Raw genomic sequence first — 19,264 nt, forward strand, 5'->3', positions numbered from 1 at the left:
CGTCATGCAGGTGCTGGGGGTGGGTGGTGGTGTTCCTCCGTCAGGCAGGTGCTGGGGATGGTGGTGTTCTCCGTCATGCAGGTGCTGGGATGGGTGGTGGTGTTCCTCCGTCATGCAGGTGCTGGGGGTGGGTGGGTGGTGTTCCTCCGTCAAGCAGGTGCTGGGGATGGTGGTGTTCCTCCGTCATGCAGGTGCTGGGGATGGTGGGTGGTGTCTCCGTCATGCAGGTGCTGGGGTGGTGGGTGGTGTTCCTCCGTCAAGCAGGTGCTGGGGGTGGGTGGTGTTCGTCATGCAGGTGCTGGATGGGTGGTGTTCCTCCGTCAGGCAGGTGCTGGGATGAGTTGTGTTCCTCCCGTCATGTAGGTGCTGGGGATGGGTGGTGTTCTCCGTCAGGCAGGTGCTGGGGTGGGTGGTGTTCTTCCGTCATGCAGGTGCTGGGATGGGTGGTGTTCTCAGTCATGCAGGTGCTGATGGGTGGTGTCTCAGTCATGCAGGTGCTGGGGATGGGTGGTGTTCTCCGTCAGGCAGGTGCTGGGATGGGTGGTGTTCCTCAGTCATGCAGGTGCTGGGGGTGGGTGGTGTTCCTCCGTCAAGCAGGTGCTGGGGATGGGTGGTGTTCCTTCGTCAGGCAGGTGCTGGGGGTGGGTGGTGTTCCTCCGTCATGCAGGTGCTGGGGTGGGTGGTGTCCTCCGTCAAGCAGGTGCTGGGGATGGGTGGGTTCTCCGTCAGGCAGGTGCTGGGGATGGGTGGTGTTCCTCAGTCATGCAGGTGCTGGGTGGGTGGTGTTCTCTCCGTCAGGCAGGTGCTGGGGATGGGTGGTGTTCCTCCGTCACAGGTGCTGGGATGGGTGGTGTTCTCTGTCATGCAGGTGCTGGATGGGTGGTGTTCCTCCGTCATGCAGGTGCTGGGATGGGTGGTGTTCCTCCGTCAGGCAGGTGCTGAGATGTGGGTGGTGCTCCTCCGTCATGCAGGTGCTGGGGTGGTGGTGTTCCTCCGTCAGGCAGGTGCTGGGGATGGGTGGTGTTCTCCGTCAGGCAGGTGCTGAATGGGTGGTGTTCCTCCGTCACAGTTGCTGGGGAGGGTGGTGTTCCTCCGGCATGCAGGTGCTGGGATGGGTGGTGTTCTCTGTTAGGCAGGTGCTGGATGGGTGGTGTTTCTCCGTCAGCAGGTGCTGGGGATGGGTGGTGTTTCCGCCAGGCAGGTGCTGGGGATGGGTGGTGTTCCTCCGTCATGCAGGTGCTGGGATGGTGGTGTTCTCCGTCAGGCAGGTGCTTGGGATGGGGTGTTCCTCCGTCATGCAGGTGCTGGGATGGGTGGTGTCTGTCAGGCAGGTGCTGGGAAGGGTGGTGTTCCTCCGTCATGCAGGTGCTGGGGATGGGTGTTCCTCCGCCAGGCAGGTGCTGGGATGGGTGTTCTCCGCCAGGCAGGTGCTGGATGGGTGGTGTTCTCTGCCAGGCAGGTGCTGGGATGGGTGGTGTTCCTCCGCCAGGCAGGTGCTGGGATGGGTGGTGTTCCTCCGTCAGGCAGGTGCTGTGGGTGGGTGGTGTTCCTCCGTCATGCAGGTGCTGGGGATGGGTGGTGTTCCTCCGTCAGGCAGGTGCTGTGGGTGGGTGGGGCCAGGAGCCGCCGCTGATCAACACAGCACCGTTCTTCAGGAATAATAAAAATATTTATAATAATATTTCCGTAAGAATACTTATACTGATGATGTAATAATAATAATAGTAATTATAATAATAGAAGTAATAATAATAATAATAATAATAGAAGGACTGCCAGTAACATTTTAATGATACTGTGATGATAATGATATCGGTAATTAATACATAGATGATCATAATAACTAAGGGTAATAAAATAATTGAATATGCTAATGACTCTGTGCTCGACTATACCTGTAACTACAATAAGTCTCTCTCTCCCTACTGTATACTTTACACCGTATCCTTGTGAATGAGAGAAGGAATGAATGAAATGATAATCCATTGAGTAAAAGATGTCATCACTTGTTGACCTTCTCGGACAGAATCGCCTTAACATCACCCGAACGTCTTGTAAATAACTGGACTGACCATTTTAGGAATAATAATTGTGATTTTTTTATTTGAATAATATTTTAAGATCTGATCTGTATGTCTTGGGCTCCGTGGGTTAAGGGCGTGGGTATGAGGGCGTGTGACTGCATGACTTGGGTGTGGGTTTGAAGGCGTGGGGACCCATTGGGCGTGGGTCTGATGGCGTGGGGACACATTGGGCGTGGGTATGCGGGCGTGTGTTTGTAGGTATGATGGCATGTGGGCGTGGGTATGAGAAGGGTGTAGCCACAGACCATAGGCGTGGTTTTAAGGACATTCAGGTATTTTAGTGAAACGTAAGATCTACAAAATAATTCTTATCTAAATTTACGTCTTTGAGGCATCAAAAACTTAACGTATCGGTAACCAGAGCGGACCACCAAATTTAACCAAACCAAACATTATTACCAACCAAATCTAACCTATTACAACCTCACCAAACCAAACATTATTACCAACCAAATCTAACCTATCACAACCTCACCAAACCAAACCAAACATTATTACCAACCAAATCTAACCTATCACAACCCTCCACCAAACCCCAAACATTATTACCAACCAAATCTAACCTATCACAACCTAACCAAACCAAACATTATTACCAACCAAATCTAACCTATCACAACCTCACCAAACCAAACCAAACATTATTACCAACCAAATCTAACCTATCACAACCTCACCAAACCAAACCTCATTATCAAACAAATATCACGTAACATAACCTAACCTAACACCCAATACCGCGATACATATTGTGTGGAAAAACAAAAGAACGTCCAGATTGTGTTGCTTTAGGGGATTTCAATTTCAATTATAAAATATGGAAAAAGAGATTAAATTTTATATCCTATACCTATATATGTAATAAATATATGTATAATATGGGGCCCCAGTTCCATACAATGATCACCTGAAGATTAGCGCCCTCTGGCTTATCCCACCTGATGATTAACCACCCTTGCGTTACCTGGGGGTGAGGGTTAGGTTAATTGGATGCTACAGTGTAAATATCCTGGTAGACAACAACTTCAGTTCGGTAGATCGCACGTACTATAGCAGCACCCTATAATGATAGGTTAAGTTAGATTACGTAAGGTAAGGTTAGATTAGGTGAGGTTACAGTAGATTTGGTTAGGTTAGGATCTACTTTACATATCAATCTGTCCGTCCAGCTGCATATAATTACGTTTGGGGCGTCCAGTCGTCCTGTCCCTTCCGGAGGCGCACAGAGGCGGCAGCTGCTCCCTCTCTCCCTCCCCCTTCCCTTCTCTCCCCTTCTCTCCCCTTCCTCCTCCTGCCCACCTCGGACATTATACCATGCAAATAAGCAGAAAGCTGAGCCGTGTGAGAAATTACTGTGAAAATAACTTGAGGGAATATCGGCCTTTCATCCTCCTCCTGTGTCGTGTTGGATGGGTTTCTCTATCTTTAATGTGTTCTTCTTTTATTCCTGTATTCTCTTCTTTCCTTTTCTTTCTATTTCATTAATTTTATTTTTCGGTCGCTGCTTCTACGTCATCTTTACTTTGTTTCTACGTCTTTCTATTTTTTGGGTGTGAATTTTGGTTCGTCTTACTACTGTTTCTTATCCTACTGCTAATACTAATACTTCTGCTCATGTTACTACACCTGCTTCTTCTCCTGCTACATCTGCTTATTCTCCTACTGTTGGTTGACCGTATCTGTAAAGTGTCTTGCTCTCCCACACTCTTGAGTTCTGTCGTGTGGGAGGACGTCTGGGAAGTCATGTGGGAGTTGGTGTGGGAGGAGAAAGTAGTTACATGTCCCTTCAGTACCTGCCTGAAGGAGGAGACAGAGAGAGAGAGAGAGAGAGAGAGAGAGAGAGAGAGAGAGAGAGAGAGAGAGAGAGAGGAGAGAGAGAGAGAGAGAGAGAGAGAGAGAGAGAGAGAGCCTCTCAGGGGTCAAGAGGAATAATGACTTATCTTGGGAAGGCTCTGGAAGGGTCATAGGTCAGCCGCACCTGCTCCCTCCCCCCTTCACTCCTCCTTTCTGACCCCCTTCCCCACCTACAACATCTGCCCCCCCTTTGGACACATGGTCAAGCAAACCTGGAAGAGAAGAGGAATGGACGGAGAAAGACCAGAGGGTAGGGAGGGAGGTGAGGGAATGAGGAGAGATCAACAACAGCAATCACTGTTCCTCTCCCCCCTCCTATATTCTTCCCCCTCACTTCATCCCTTTACCCTCCCCTTCTTCCTCCCCATTTCCCATTTTTCTTCCCCTCCGCCTCTCCCATTTTTCTTCCCCTCCGCCTCTCCCTCCCTATTTGTCCTCCCCTCCCCTTCTTGCTCCCCTTCTCTCTCTCCCCTCTCCCTTCTTCCCCTCCCCCTGTATCTAAAACTTCCAGCATCCATAGGTCGTAAATCTAGACAAGTTTACCCACTAATCCCGTTTTCTGTGGCTTTTGTCTCTGCCTGGTTGTTTACGGAGCTCTGATTGGTAATTAAGACTAGGGAGCAATTTTTTATGTTAAATTAGCCGGAGGAAAAGTTTAGCAGTTATGCGTATTCTTTTTAACCTTTTAGGGTGGTAATAACATGTTGGAATGAGCCATGGTAGGAATATCAGGTGTTGGAATGAGACATGGTAGGAATATCAGGTGTTGGCATGAGCCATGGTAGGAATATCAGGTGTTGGAATGAGTCATGGTAGGAATATCGAGTGTTGGAATGAGCCATGGTAGGAATATCGTGTGTTGGAATGAGCCATGGTAGGAATATCAGGTGTTGGAATGAGCCATGGTAGGAATATCAGGTGTTGGAATGAGCCATGGTAGGAATATCAGTGTTGGAATGAGCCATGGTAGGAATATCGAGTGTTGGAATGAGCCATGATAGGAATATCGAGTGTTGGAATGAGTCATGGTAGGAATATCGAGTGTTGGAATGAGCCATGGTAGGAATATCAGGTGTTGGAATGAGCCATGGTAGGAATATCGAGTGTTGGAATGAGCCATGGTAGGAATATCGAGTGTTGGAATGAGTCATGGTAGGAATATCGAGTGTTGGAATGAGCCATGGTAGGAATATCGTGTGTTGGAATGAGCCATGGTAGGAATATCGTGTGTTGGAATGAGCGGATCACAGGCAGATTCACCCCCCCCTCCCCTAGCTTATTGCACCTGATGATTGAATACCCTAACACTACCTGGGGAAGGTTAGGGCAGTGTTTAATTAAGACAGGTTAGGTTAGTGTTTGGTTAAGTTAGTGATAGGTAAGGTTAAGTTAGTGATAGGTAAGGTTAATGCTAGGTTAGGTTGATGGTGGGTTAGTGTTAAATCAGGTTAAGTTATTGTTAGGTTAGTTGGCTTAGGTTAGGTTAGTGTTCGGCTAGGTTAATGTTAGGTGAGATAAAGTTAGTGTTAAATCAAATTAGGTTAGGTTAAATTAGTGTTAAGTTAGATTAGGTTATTATTAAGTCTGTGTTAGGGTGATTAATTGTCAAGTGAAATGAGCTGGAGTGTGTAATCCCCAGGTGATCCGAGTGAGCTATGAGAGTAGTATTGACTAAGAGTAAGCCATGGTGGGTGTCAGCTGTTGGGAAGACCGTAGTGAGTTTGTTTACACGGTCAGCTGATTGTGGTGGAGCCTCCCTACAGCTCCAGATCCTGTTAACCCAGCGGGGAGGGGACGGCGTGGAATGTAGGTGAAGAGTGTGTTGGTAGAAGATGAGAAGCATATGGAGAGAGAGGGAGACATTGGGTAGGTGAGAAACATTTAGGGGAGAGTGAGGAGTGTGTAGGTAGGTGAGAAACAAATGGGTAAAGGAGGAGGTGGTGAAGTGAGGAACTTGTAAGTATTGGAGGTGTTTGGGTAGGTGAGGAGTTGTAGGGAATGTAGGGAGAGGTAGTGTGTGTATAGGAAGGTGAGAAATTTATGGGTATGGAGGGAAGGGAGAAGTGGTGAGGTGAGGAACTTGTAGGTATGGGAAGTGTTTGGGGGTAGCTAAGTGAGAGAGAGAGAGAGGGGGGCGGGTGCTGCTGAAAGGTGAGGATGTAGGTAGATGAGTGAGTGTTTGGGTTGGTGAGAGGTTAAGATGGATAGATGGCGGATGGGTAAGAGTGAATAGATGGATAGATAGAGAGTAATATAGGTTGGAAGAGAGGATAAATGTGAGGTGGATGAGGAGTGTGGATAGGAAGGTTGTGATGGGAGGGATGAGTCAGAGACGGTCCACACAGGGCTTGTCATTACACCTCCCCGGCACCACCTAACCTGAGGAGGGGTGAGAGAAGGAGGGTGGGGGGGGGGGGTGGTTATGGATGGGTGCCTCGACCTCGGCAGGTCACGGGGCGCTGGGCTAGTGTTTACCTGGAGGGGAATGGCTAACAGACCTGTATGGTTTGGAGGGGGTACTAAGACACACACACACACACACACACACACACACACTGAAGGACAAACAGACTAGCACATGATGGAACACCGAGACGACCTGACAGACAGACAGACAGACAGACAGACAGACTGACAAGCAGATACTGGAACATCAAGACGGCGTGACAGACACAGAGACAGACAACTTGAAGGGAATATATAGACTTAACAGGACTTAGCACTCAGATTAAGTGAGGGAGGTTCATCAGAGAGAGTGAATGAATCAACACAGATCCTCCTAACTCGTTCCCGTCAGAACTTCATACACAACGCAATTGCCTGCAGGAATACAAAACGCACTATAGTATAAACAAAACACAAAGTCAAAATAAATTACAAAATACACTTTATACATTCAGTACAAAATTTAGTTAATTACCAATTAATACAAAAGTCAAAACATAACAAAATTCAAAGCAAATTACAGTACACAGTCAATGCAGAACACAAAATTCAAACAGCAAGAACACCGTCATAACTGTATAGACCCGACTTAGGGACTGACAGTATGGCGGGTCGAGTCTCGAAAAGAATTGAAGCCGTCGGAGTGGCCGAGTTAAGAAACCTTAGCGGCTATATTTCGGATTTACTTCACATAGTCTGGGAGGAAAAGCGGGTAATTAGAAGTGTAACGGGAGACCGGGACCAGTGATGGTGTGTAATGACCAGAGACCAGGATGATGATGGTGTGTAATGGTGACCAGGGGCTTCCGGGATGATGATGGTGTGTAATGGTCGCAGGAGACCAAGGATGATGATGGTGTGTAATGGTCACTTGGGGATGGGATGATGATGGTGTGTAATGGTCACCAGGAGACCGGGATGATGATGGTGTGTAATGGTGACCAGGAGACCGGGATGATGATGGTGTGTAATGGTCACCAGGAGACCGGGATGATGATGGTGTGTAATGGTGACCAGGAGACCGGGATGATGATGGTGTGTAATGGTCACCAGGAGACCGGGATGATGATGGTGTGTAATGGTGACCAGGAGACCGGGATGATGATGGTGTGTAATGGTCACCAGAGGCAGGGATGATGATGTGGTGTATGGCCGTGCAGGAGACCGGGATGATAATGGTGTGTAATGGTCACCAGGAGACCGGGATGATAATGGTGTGTAATGGTGACCAGGAGACCGGGATGAGTTAGAGGGCGGCGTCACCAAACACGGGTCAGTTATGGCCACAGTTTGGTGAAATGGCGGATCATTAAGCGACACCAACACACGGCTGAAGTGTTATCGTTTATTGACATCATTTTTGTGGGCGAGGTGAGTGTCCGGTAACTGTCATGGATATAGCCAGGAAAGTGTCATGGATATAGCCAGGAAAGTGTCATGGATATAGCCAGGAAAGTGTCATGGATATAGCTAGGAAAGTGTCATGGATATAGCCAGGAACGTGTCATGGATATAGCCAGGAAAGTGTCATGGATATAGCCAGGAACGTGTCATGGATATAGCCAGGAAAGTGTCATGGATATAGCCAGGAAAGTGTCATGGATATAGGTAGGAACGTGTCATGGATATAGCCAGGAAAGTGTCATGGATATAGCCAGGAAAATGTCATGGATATAGCCAGGAACGTGTCATGGATATAGCCAGGAAAGTGTCATGGATATAGCCAGGAACGTGTCATGGATATAGCCAGGAAAGTGTCATGGATATAGCCAGGAAAGTGTCATGGATAGGCTGTAGCCGGATACATAAAGAAAACTAGAATAAATGTTGATATATCTGGTTCCTAAACTTCCTTAATTATATCTCCGTAAGAGTTTGCCGGATATGACGAAATTATTCAGACGAAGTTGATTAATTAGTCTTATCTGATTACTCTAACCGGGAGATGGAGAGCGTTCGAGGATTGTTGTGTGTATCGTGTGTGTTCGACTTAAGGTTAACGCATATACACCGTTGTTTAATTATTTTGTTATTATTATTTTTCAGTTTACTGCAACTCTCTCCTTCTTCCTCTCTCCTTTCTACTCCTCTCTTCCCCTCCCACTCTTCCTCTTCCCTCCTCCTCCTCTTCCACCTGCCCCCTCCCCTCCCCCTTCCTTTGGTAAATCCGCTCAATGTTAAAAAAAGAGAGAACAGAAAGCGGAGGAAAAAAAAACTTGCATTCACAGTAATTAATTTGTTCATTTGGGTAAATATTTTTATCTTTTCTTTCTGGAGGGAGAGTTGTGTGTTATAACAGTCTCTCTCTCTCTCTCTCTCTCTCTCTCTCTCTCTCTCTCAACCAGCAGCCCTTCAACGCCCTTCTCCCATCTTCCCTCTCTTTCTCTCTCCCTCCTCCCCATCATTACCTCAAATTTCCATTGCCTTCAAATTTTATCATTCATCCTACCCCATCAAAACCCCCATCTATCCCTCCATCCACACCATTGCCCCATCTCCTCTTCCTTCCTTCCTCCCCATCACCCCATCTACCCCTCCATCCTCCCCATCACCCCAGGTCCCCCCTCCTTCCTCCCCTTCACCCCATCTACCCCTCTTCCCTCCCCCATTCCTCTCCATCCTCTCCATCACCCCATCTCCCCCCTCTTCCTCGTCACCCCAGTTTTTCCCAGTGTCCGGGGTGTAAAAACGACATAAAGAGTTATCCAAACAAACTATTAAGCGTCGTATCTCATGCTTAAATAACAAGCCCTTCCTCCCCTTCCTCTTTTCTCCCTCTCCTCCTCTTCCTCATGTCTTCATTGTTTTACTTCCTCCTGCTTACCCTTTTCTGTATCTCTTTCTTCCTTCTCTTCCTATTCTTTTCTAGCTCTTATCTCACTTCCTCCTTTCTCTTCATCCTGTCTTTACCCTACTCTCTTCTCTTCCTCCTCCTCCTCCTCTCTATCTCTCTTTGGTCTTCCGCTTCTTTCTCCTCTGTGTATCCTTTCCTGCTCTTCAATTTCTCTGTTCTTTTGCCTCATGTTTCCTCTTTTCTTTCTTTCTCTCTTCTCCACACCCTCCTCTTTTATCTTGTTTCCTCTTCCACGTTTTCCCCTTTTCACTGTGACTCCTTATCCACGCCTTTCTCTCTTGTCTCTTCCTCTTCTTTCTTTTCGTCTTTCCTCTGATCCTTTCCTCTTCTTCCCCTTTCTGTCTGCTTCCTTCTCCTTATTTCTCTTGGTTCTCTCCCTCTTCATTTCACTTTTCCTGGTTTTTCTATTCATTTCTCCTCTTCCTCCTCCTACCCATGTGGCGTCCCCATCGTTCTTCACCGTCCTGGCCGGGGTTGTTTGGGTGTCCAGCGGTGCATAAGACTGTGAACACACCGGCCGCTTCTGCACTTCTTAGTCAGGATGCACACAGCTCCTTCCTTGTATCTTTATATTGTTCCTTAACTAGTAGGAGGAGGAGGAGGTGTCCAATTTAAGAGGGGTTTTGTTTAGGGGGGGGGGTTCAAAGTTTGCGTGGCACTGGTTTAAGGGAATCATTACTAGCTGGTTCAGGGGTTCAAGAATTGTTTAGATATTGATTTTGGGAATTATTGACGCACAGAAAGAAAAGTACTGTTAATATGAAGGAAATAATGACGTAGCACTTTCTTAGATGAGTACTAATAACTGTGTCGTAATTACATTAAATTATATATATATCTATATCTATCTATATATATCTATATCTATATATATCTATATATATCTATATATATATCTATATATATATATATATATATATATATATATATATATATATATATATATATATATATATATATATATATATATATATATATATATATATATAATATATATATATATTGGTGTGGGTTCTTGTCCAAAGGTGTGTGCACGCATCTGTAAGCATGTGTGTATTTGCTTGCTAACATGGGCTTGTGTGTGTGCACCTGTGAGCTTTTGTGTGCGTGTGTACTCCATAACTATACATACACATCAATAAAACTATTTTCACTTGAAGTTTTCGTTGTAGTGCGACAAAAGGGTTGAGCGTTGCGGAATACATCAATTAATGTTTCCCGGGTGTAGAGTGAGAGAGACCAGCTGAGCGCGCCCGGTTCTCCAGCCCAACTCAACGCGCCAAATTTCACACATTTTTTTCCCCCGCGAAAAATCCCTTTTGCCTTTTGTTGCGAGGATTGAAGTGATCGGTCCGTCGAAATGTTTCAACGTTTATTTAAATGCTGTTACGTTTTCCGAATTTGATTTTTTGTTGTTGTTATTGGTTCGATTTTCGTTTATTTCCCTATCAGTTGATGTGCAGTTTTGGCTTTTGTGCGTATTAAGTGAATTAAGTGCACAGACACAGGTTATAGAATAGATACAACTGTAGTTACAGTAGTGTATATACAGATACAGTTACAACATCTGTACAGATACAGGTACAACGCAGCGCAGGTACAGACATCAGAATTATACCTGTTTTTTACCTGGGGTGTGAGTACAGTACGTATTACTGGTTCTTGCATGTTACATTTGTCGGCACGTTCAGTCATGTATTTACAATTTAAATGATTACAGGAGAGAGAGAGAGAGAGACAGAGAGAGAGAGAGAGAGAGAGAGAGAGAGAGAGAGACTCTCTCTCTCTTTGTGTGTCTGGGTAGAATATAATGGAGGTAAGAAAGACAGAAAGAAGAGACACCAATAATGAATGAAACTAAAGCAGCCGTATTTGAAAACGAAGGAAAACGAATAATGTGAAACTATTTCTCCCTTTCATCAGAGTTGTGTCGTGTCCGAGTATTGTGAAGATCCCTTTAGATACATAGATATTTGTTCAGTGAAAATCGTCATACAAGTTGGCTCAGCATATATGTAGACAGTACAGGTATATAAACATTATATATACATAGTGTAGGTATACAATATAGCTACTCCTACATAGACAGTGCAGGTTTATAAACAGTTATATATACATAGTGTAGGTATACAATATAGCTACTCCTACATAGACAGTGCAGGTTTATAAACAGTTATACGCAAAAAAATTGATTTAAATAAGGAAGGGAGGGAGAGAGAGAGAGAGCGAGAGAGAGGATGGAAGGGGAGGGGGGGGTATGTCACTGTTGGAGTTGTCAGTCTAAGGCAAAATGAATGGCAGTAACCTGAACTGGTTCGTGACCCTACCTGACCCAGGGAGGGGAGACGGGTCACTCCCTTTCTCACGTACACTGGTTCAACCCACGCCACCTCACCCCACGCCCTCAACCAACAGAATATACTGGGCTGGGTCACACATCCTAAACCCACACCTCAAACCCCCCCCACGCCCTATTCTCCTTGGTCACCAACACATACCCACACCAACCCATGCCATGTTTCTCCACGCCTGAGGGTTACTGCCCACACTGCCTTTCATAGATCATTTAATACATACATGACAACGCCATTCCGGACTGAGTCTTACCCGGAGACGCTAAAGTGTATTATTATTATTTAATTTATTTTATTATTTATTCATTTTTTGGGGGGGTTGCATTTACTCAATCTAGTACACGCCTTCCCTGATCTGACTGCTGTATGTTCGTCTCGAGAGAGGATCTTGTTTCCCAAATACAGTACGAGTAATTGTGTGACTCTTAAGTATAAAATGACGTTTGTTAATACTGTCACGTTTAAAGTGTTTGGTATTGGTTTAATATAGATGTTCTTTTTATATAGACTAGACACCTGTATCTGTACCTGTGTGTTCTCCTGTATCTGCTTAATTGTGTACCTGTATGTATCTGTGAGTGTACATGCCCTTATATCTGTCCCGGTACCTGTATCAGTGTATATGATTGTATTTGTACCTGTATTAAGCGTATATCTTCTTCTGGACCTGTATATGTACCTGTGTTAAGCGTATATCTTCTTCTGTACCTGTATATGTACCTGTATTAAGCGTATATCTTCTTCTGTACCTGTATATGTACCTGTATTAAGCGTATATCTCCTTCTGGACCTGTATATGTACCTATATTAAGCCTATATCTTCTTCTGGACCTGTATATGTACCTGTATTAAGCGTATATCTTCTTCTGGACCTGTATATGTACCTGTATTAAGCGTATATCTCCATCTGTACCTGTATATGTACCTGTATTAAGCGTATATCTCCTTCTGGACCTGTATATGTACCTATATTAAGCGTATATCTCCATCTGTACCTGTATATATACTTCCACCTGTTTAGTTCGCTGTCTGTATAGTTGTGTCCCTGTATATATACTTATATCTGGACGTGTATACTGTTACCTGTGTACTGTATATCCGGCGGCACATATTGAACAAGTGTTTTTGTTTGAATTTATAAATGTAAAATGGAATGAAATTGAAAACTCGCTCTCAATACTGTGTAGTTTGATACTAACTGTCAAGGCTGCAAAATTTCTACCACAGGTTTATTCCGCTTTGGGATCACCTGAAGATTAGGCCCCCAACCCTGTATCTCATGATGATCGAACACCCTAACGCTACCTTGGGGGCTTGGGGGGGGGGTGTTAGGCAAGAGTATGTTAGGTTAGGTTAGTGTTAGGGTAGTTTAGTTAGTTTCAGGGTGATTAGGTTAGGGAAGATTGGTTAAGTTAGGTAAGTGTTAGGGTGGTTAAGTTAAGTTAACGTTAGGGCAGTTGATCTTAAACTGGTGGATAATCTTAAGCTAGAGATACACGACACACTGAAAACTTAAGCTTTCCGTACACAAAGAGATAGCTTGGCCTGCTTTACACTTCCTAAGTTGCAGAATCGATATTGAAACAGTTTATTTGGCCAGAAAAATACAGATACACAGTGAACAATATCAACATCATCGACACAGCTGAGGCAAGTGAGAGAGTGAGTACCCTTAGTGGCAGATGGGTCGACTAGGGGCGCCTCACAAACTCGCTAGATCACGGGCAGTCTTTTTCTTAGATTATTTCCTTTGATTCTTAGATACAGGTAAAATGGTACAGGTATGTCATTATCTCCTCAGGTGAGCTCGTTCTAACCATGGTCAAGGAAGTAGGGGAGGCGGCGGTGGTGGTGGTTATTGTAAAGGAGGTAGTGTAGGTGGTTGTGAGGCAGGTGTAGTGGATGGGATCGGTGGTATGAGGGAGGTGAGTCTGGGGAAGTGGTTAGGTGGGTGAGACTGTGGAGTGTGGTGTGACAGGTAAAATGCGTGTGGGGAGGAGTGTATGGCCTTACCCTCCTTCCACCTTCTCTCCCTCCCTCCCACCTTTTCTCACCCTCCCTCCCCCACCCCCTCCCTCTCTCCACTTTCTCTTCATACCACCCTCTCTTTCACCCTCCCTCTTCTCCCCAACTATTCCGCCCTTTCCTCCCTCGCTCTGTCGCCCAAATCCCACCCATCCTTCCCTCCCCCTCCTTAATGTCCTCAATTCTTCCTCTCTCCTTCCCATCCTCACCATTTCTTCCCTCCCTCTCCTTCTTCCTTCCTTCCTTCCCACCGTAAATCCTCTTAGTCTTCCTCCCTTCCTCCCTACTTTAACGCCTCTCTCCTCCGTAATCCATACCCTCCTCCCCCTCCCTCCTCCCTCCTCCCCCTCCCCCTCCCCTCCCTAAGAATGTAGAATATGCCGTCTTATTAAACTCATGGACACCAATCTGTCATTCTCCATCCTTTTATTACATCTTTCCCTTGGGCATTTTCTTCATTCCTTTATTTTAGTATTATTTTTTATTCGTATTTTTTTACATTATATTTTATCAATTATCAACCTTTTGTTATTGTCTGTTTATTTTTTTAGTTGGTTCTTTGTAAAACTTTTTAATCACTTTTTTTTACTTTCTTTTATTTGTGTATATTTTATCCTCTCGCTACAGTATATTTGATTTCATATTTATTTTAGATATATTTTCATCTTGCTGTCTGGTATACATTTTATTTATTAATTACCGTATACATATATTAAGAGTGTGTGTGTGTGTGTGTGTAATAATAATAATAATAATAATAATTAACGGTTTATTGAAAAAGTTCTGCAGCCCGAAGGCTGAAAATATACATTGGGCATAAATGACTTATTACATACATTGGTGGTTTAACAAAAGCCTTCATTAGAGAAAGGTAAAGGAACATACAGTGAACATACAGATTAATGAAGGTGTTGAACATAAAAACGTAGTGTAGTAACTCCTCCCAGATGGTGTTAGGAGGGACCTCACGTGGGTAGTAGTTCCTCACAGATGGTGTTATGAGGGGCCTCACGTGGTGTAGTAATTCCCTCAAGATGGTGTTATGAGGCCTCGTGGTGTAGTAATTCCCTCAAGATGGTGTTATGAGGGGCCTCACGTGGTGTAGTAATTCCCTCACAGATGGTGTTATGAGGGCCTCACGTGGTGTAGTAATTCCCTCAAGATGGTGTTATGAGGGCCTCACGTGGTGTAGTAATTTCCTAGATGGTGTATGAGGGGCCTCACGTTGGTGTAGTAATTCCCTCACAGATGGTGTTATGAGGGGCCTCACGTGGTGTAATTCCCTCACATATGGTGTTATGAGGGGCCTCGTGGTGTAGTAACTCCTTCACATATGGTGTTATGAGGGGCCTCACGTGGTAGTGAATTCTCTCACAGATGGTGTTATATGAGTGAGGTGTGGTTCCAGGCCTTCCTATCGTAGACGGATTAACACACATCGCTGGTAGTTGGGTCTCACATGCCGTTATCACTGGGTACCTGGGACCTCACTGTGTGAAAGGTGTTGTGTGTGTGTGTGTGTGTGTGTGTGTGTGTGTGTGTGTGTGTGTGTGTGTGTAGCATCCTCTCTTCTAAGTCAGTGTACACACGACCTTACTAAGTAAACACTACACTGTTATATTTTCAGTCGTTAAAGTTTACACAAGCACACTGCCGGAGATGATGGATGGATGGATGATTATGTTGGTTGGTTGGGTGGAGGGATGGATGGATGGATGGATGGATTGATGGAAGAATTGATGTGTAAATAGACGTATAGATTAATAGATGAATATATAAACATAGATAAACTCTGGGTTACCTGGGCGAGAGATGGTGTTAAAGGCTCGTAGTAATTGGGTCGATAGGTAAGACTTGAGGTTGGAGGGTGACGTAGGTAAGACTTGAGGTTGGAGGGTGAAGGAGGTAAGACTTGAAGTTGGAGGGTGAATGGAAATGGGTAAGACGAGGTTTAAGGGTAGTACTTGGGTAAAGAGGTAAGACTCGAGGTTGGAGAGTGAAAGTGTGGAGAATGAATGAAGACAAATAAAAGCGTATAGGGGTGAGGAGAGGGGGAAAGAAGAGGGAGAAGGGGTGTCTTCAGGTCTTTTAGCAGAGTTAGGGTGTGTGTGTGTGTGGGGAGGGGGCGGGCGGGGAGGAGATGGGAAAGTAAGGTGTGTATGTATGGTTGTGTGCGCGCGTTGGTGGGAAGGAGAGAGGAAGTGAGGGGAGAGGAATGGTGATGAGGAGTGATGGAGGACGGTAGGGGTGATGAGGAGGCGTATTGGGAAGACCACAGAGTGAGGGGAGGAGGAGGGGAAGGAGGGACGAGGTTTTGATACAGGTGAGGGCGGGGTAACAGGAATGAGAGGAGGGGGGATGAAAGGAAAGAGAGGAAAAGTGGAAATGGGAGGATGAGAAAGAAGAGGGCGTTTTGAAGGAGAAAAGAGATAGGGAGGGGAGGCTCGGAGAGGGAGGGAAATGGGCTTGGAGAGATGAGAGATTGTGGAGGAAGAAGAAGAGAGAGAGAGAGATGGAAAAAGAAGAGGTCGGTGAAGAAGAAAATATGTTGGGGGACAGGAAAAGGCGTGGGAGGGAGGTAGAGAAAAGGTCGGAGGGAAAGGAAAGGGAGAGAAAGAAAGAAGAGAGAGAAAAAGATGAGGCAGGAGTAAGGGGAAAAATATACCTGCTGGATAGGAAGGAGAAAAAGAGAGGAGAAGGGCGGCTGAGTAGAGGGAAAATTGGGTCATAAGAGAATGGGGGAGAAGAGAAGAGATGAGAGGGAAGAGAGAATGAGTGAGAGGAAATGTGAAAAAAAAAGATAATAGGTGTGGAAGATGAGGGAGGCAGACTAGGATAAGATGGGAGGGTGTTGAGGTGTAGAGGGGAAGTGCCAGGTTGAGACACGTTACTATCAGGCGGCACTCTGTAGGCGCCATGTATCACACAACCCACCTGACCCTTCCCTTAGTGTCGCTTTTTTTTTTCGTCACTACATATTTTTTTTGGTGTGTTGAACATGTCTATCCACAGTATGAACAAAACTGAACATGTTCCCTTAAGGTTTCTTTGGAGTTTAGGTTTTGGTGTTGAACTTTTCTGCCCAAAGTATGAACATAAATTCTATAAGATTGTTTTTTATTGCAGTTCTCATGTGTTCAATTCTAACCCCAGTGTGTGTATAAAGCCCCATGAGAGTTAGGCCTATATCTCCTCCTGAGTTTAGGTAGTGTTAGCCTCTGTCTGTGTTGACCTGTTCCCCACACAGGCATTGAACACATAGCTAACCTTTTACCACCGTTGACCTACTCCATAGATTCTCGTTTTTTGACATAATTGAAACTTTGTGTTGAACTTTTTTCTACAATAACAGAGAACAGATTCCTCCCGGACACTCCATTAGTCTTGATTTTTGACACTACCGACATCATTTTTTGTATGTGTGTTGAACTCTGTGAACATGTGCCCCGTGTGATTCTCTATGTCCCCTCTCTGGTTTTTGTATTGAACTTTCCTACCCAGAGTGTGAAGAATTTCTGTTACTTTTGTGCGTGTGTGAGTGGCTGTAGTGTCCAAGTCCTCTTTTGTGATGAGTATTTTTCTCAATAGACTGTGACCGTATGAGTATTTCTGTCAGCTTTCCTTCTCGTCTTCATTAGTTGGTTATTGGTGTCAGTGGCTGAATGAGTATTTCTATCACGTGTTCTTGGTTGAGTCGTAAGTTGAGTGAATATGGTGAAGACTTCATCACATCTCTACCCAGTAACTACTATAGTCATTGTAGAGCATCCCGCCCTTGATTCTTGAAGATTTCAGTGGTAATTTTTATAGAAGTGAGAGCATCTGTATAGCAATACGTACGTAAGTTACCACACATATCAAGATGGCGTTGATATGTCACATAGACTCGATTGTAAGTAGATAGTAATTCCTTCTTTAACCCTCTCAGTGCTGGGAGTGTTCTCTTAGCTGGACACTGAACGGGTTAAGGGAAAAACGATCTTGGGAATAGACTTGGTTCCTGGGATGGTTATATAAGACGCCTGTGGCTTAGAGAGGGAATATGAGCGAAGCAACGAACGACTTCATTAATTCCGCCAAGTAGAGGATATTTTGTGTCGCTTCTGGCAGCGGTGGTGCAGTGTAGGCGTGGCGTAACGGGGGCGGGGCGTTGATGTTACGGTTTATGGCTCTAGAATAAATAATGGCGTCATCAGTGAAACCTAGAATTAAGTACCGTTGATTTAATACCTGGTACACCGTCCAGGAAGTAACTATGACAACCATAACCAACATACCGACTAATATATGTCTACCTGGTACTCTACCTCCAGCAGTGCTTGAATCAGCGTTGTGCATACTGGTACTGCTGTGAGTGTGAGGGAAATCAGAACTTAAAGTGTATACTCGTATTATTTTGAGCTCCTCAATTCGTTACCAACTGAAGCGTCAGTGAAGTCACCACCACCACTAAGGGCACCACTATTATCACCACCACCACTACTGCTGCTACTGCCACCATCACCAGTACTGCAACTTTCCTCCCTCAGGCAGCAACAGAGTTCATCAAACACCCTATTATTCCTTACTCATACGTCTCCTTAATTACAGCACAGAGTGACTTAGTGCCCGACGATTTACGTGTAAAGAGCGTGTATGGTGAAGAACAAACACGGTCTTCCGTAGAGCATAACCTTGTGGGCAATACCACCCGGATTATGGACTTTACTGTGTATGCGTAGTGAGCGTGTCCCAACGCTTCGTGCTGGAATATTATAAGAATAGCAGGGAAATCCATGACCGTGTGATCCGAGCCCTTGGAAACTTTCTGGCTCCGGTAGGTTTCTCCTAAAAAGGATTTTCAACCGAGGATCCTCATCCTAGGAACTGAAATGCTTCACCTCCGCCTCGGTTGTCCTGTATAAACAAAAGACAATGTGAGGAATTACAGTCTCGCTTTTTGGTTTCTAGTCTAGTGTAAGACGACCCGTTGAGAAGAACCTACTGTTTGTGTCGTCAAGGTGGTGAGGCCAAGTGAGTGTTGTGGTGTTGTGTCATGTGTCAGCTGGCGGGTGACACGCCACTAGTGTCATGCAGCTGTACCAGCTGATCCCAGGAGCGCCATGAGGAGTATCATACGATTATGGGCGTGGGTGTGGGCGGCGTGGGCGTACTTCCACGCCTTCCTGCCATGCCACGCCCTCGCCGAACCCAAGGCCGCCGTGTTTGGAGGAGTCCCTATCATCGACGAAAAAGGTGAGTGGATTTATTGTTAGTTGTTTCTGAACTTTCTTGGTTGTTTATATTTGTTGTGGTGGAGCTGAGTATTGTGGCATCTCGGTGACACTGATGGCTATCATTAGGCCAGCCGAGCAGATTTATTTGACGCGATGACCACCTATAAGCTCATGTGACGTGTGTAAATGTATGTAGATGCAAGGCTGGGCTGGTGGTGCTGCTGGTGTGTGGTTATCCCTGAGTATAATGATACATCTGGTGCTTCTCCTGGGACCTCCATTATCATACTATCCAGTCCTTCACTCTCCGAAGGTGCTGGAGGGTGCCGCTGCCTCCTGTAGTCCGTCACTCACTGGAGGGGGGCAGTGACGCTAGATGTTACCCTATACAAGTAGTGGAGTCAAGCATCCACAGGAGAGGATAGCACTCAT

General features: G+C 45.4%; 1 protein-coding gene across 1 annotated transcript in view; it reads left to right on the forward strand.

The window, feature by feature from the left end:
* LOC121863687 (tyrosine-protein kinase receptor cam-1-like) overlaps positions 1 to 18,851 on the forward strand; it is a gene marked incomplete at its 3' end in the record, with an annotated part of 32,941 nt that extends 14,090 nt beyond the window's left edge. The window contains 1 exon segment of the mRNA XM_042362429.1: positions 18,207 to 18,851. Coding sequence (XP_042218363.1) covers positions 18,719 to 18,851 — 133 coding nt within the window.
* Positions 18,852 to 19,264: the final 413 nt, after the last annotated feature.

This window comes from Homarus americanus, unplaced genomic scaffold (genome assembly GCF_018991925.1).
Source record: "Homarus americanus isolate GMGI-L3 unplaced genomic scaffold, GMGI_Hamer_2.0 scaffold21609, whole genome shotgun sequence".
Classification (NCBI taxonomy): domain Eukaryota; kingdom Metazoa; phylum Arthropoda; class Malacostraca; order Decapoda; family Nephropidae; genus Homarus; species Homarus americanus.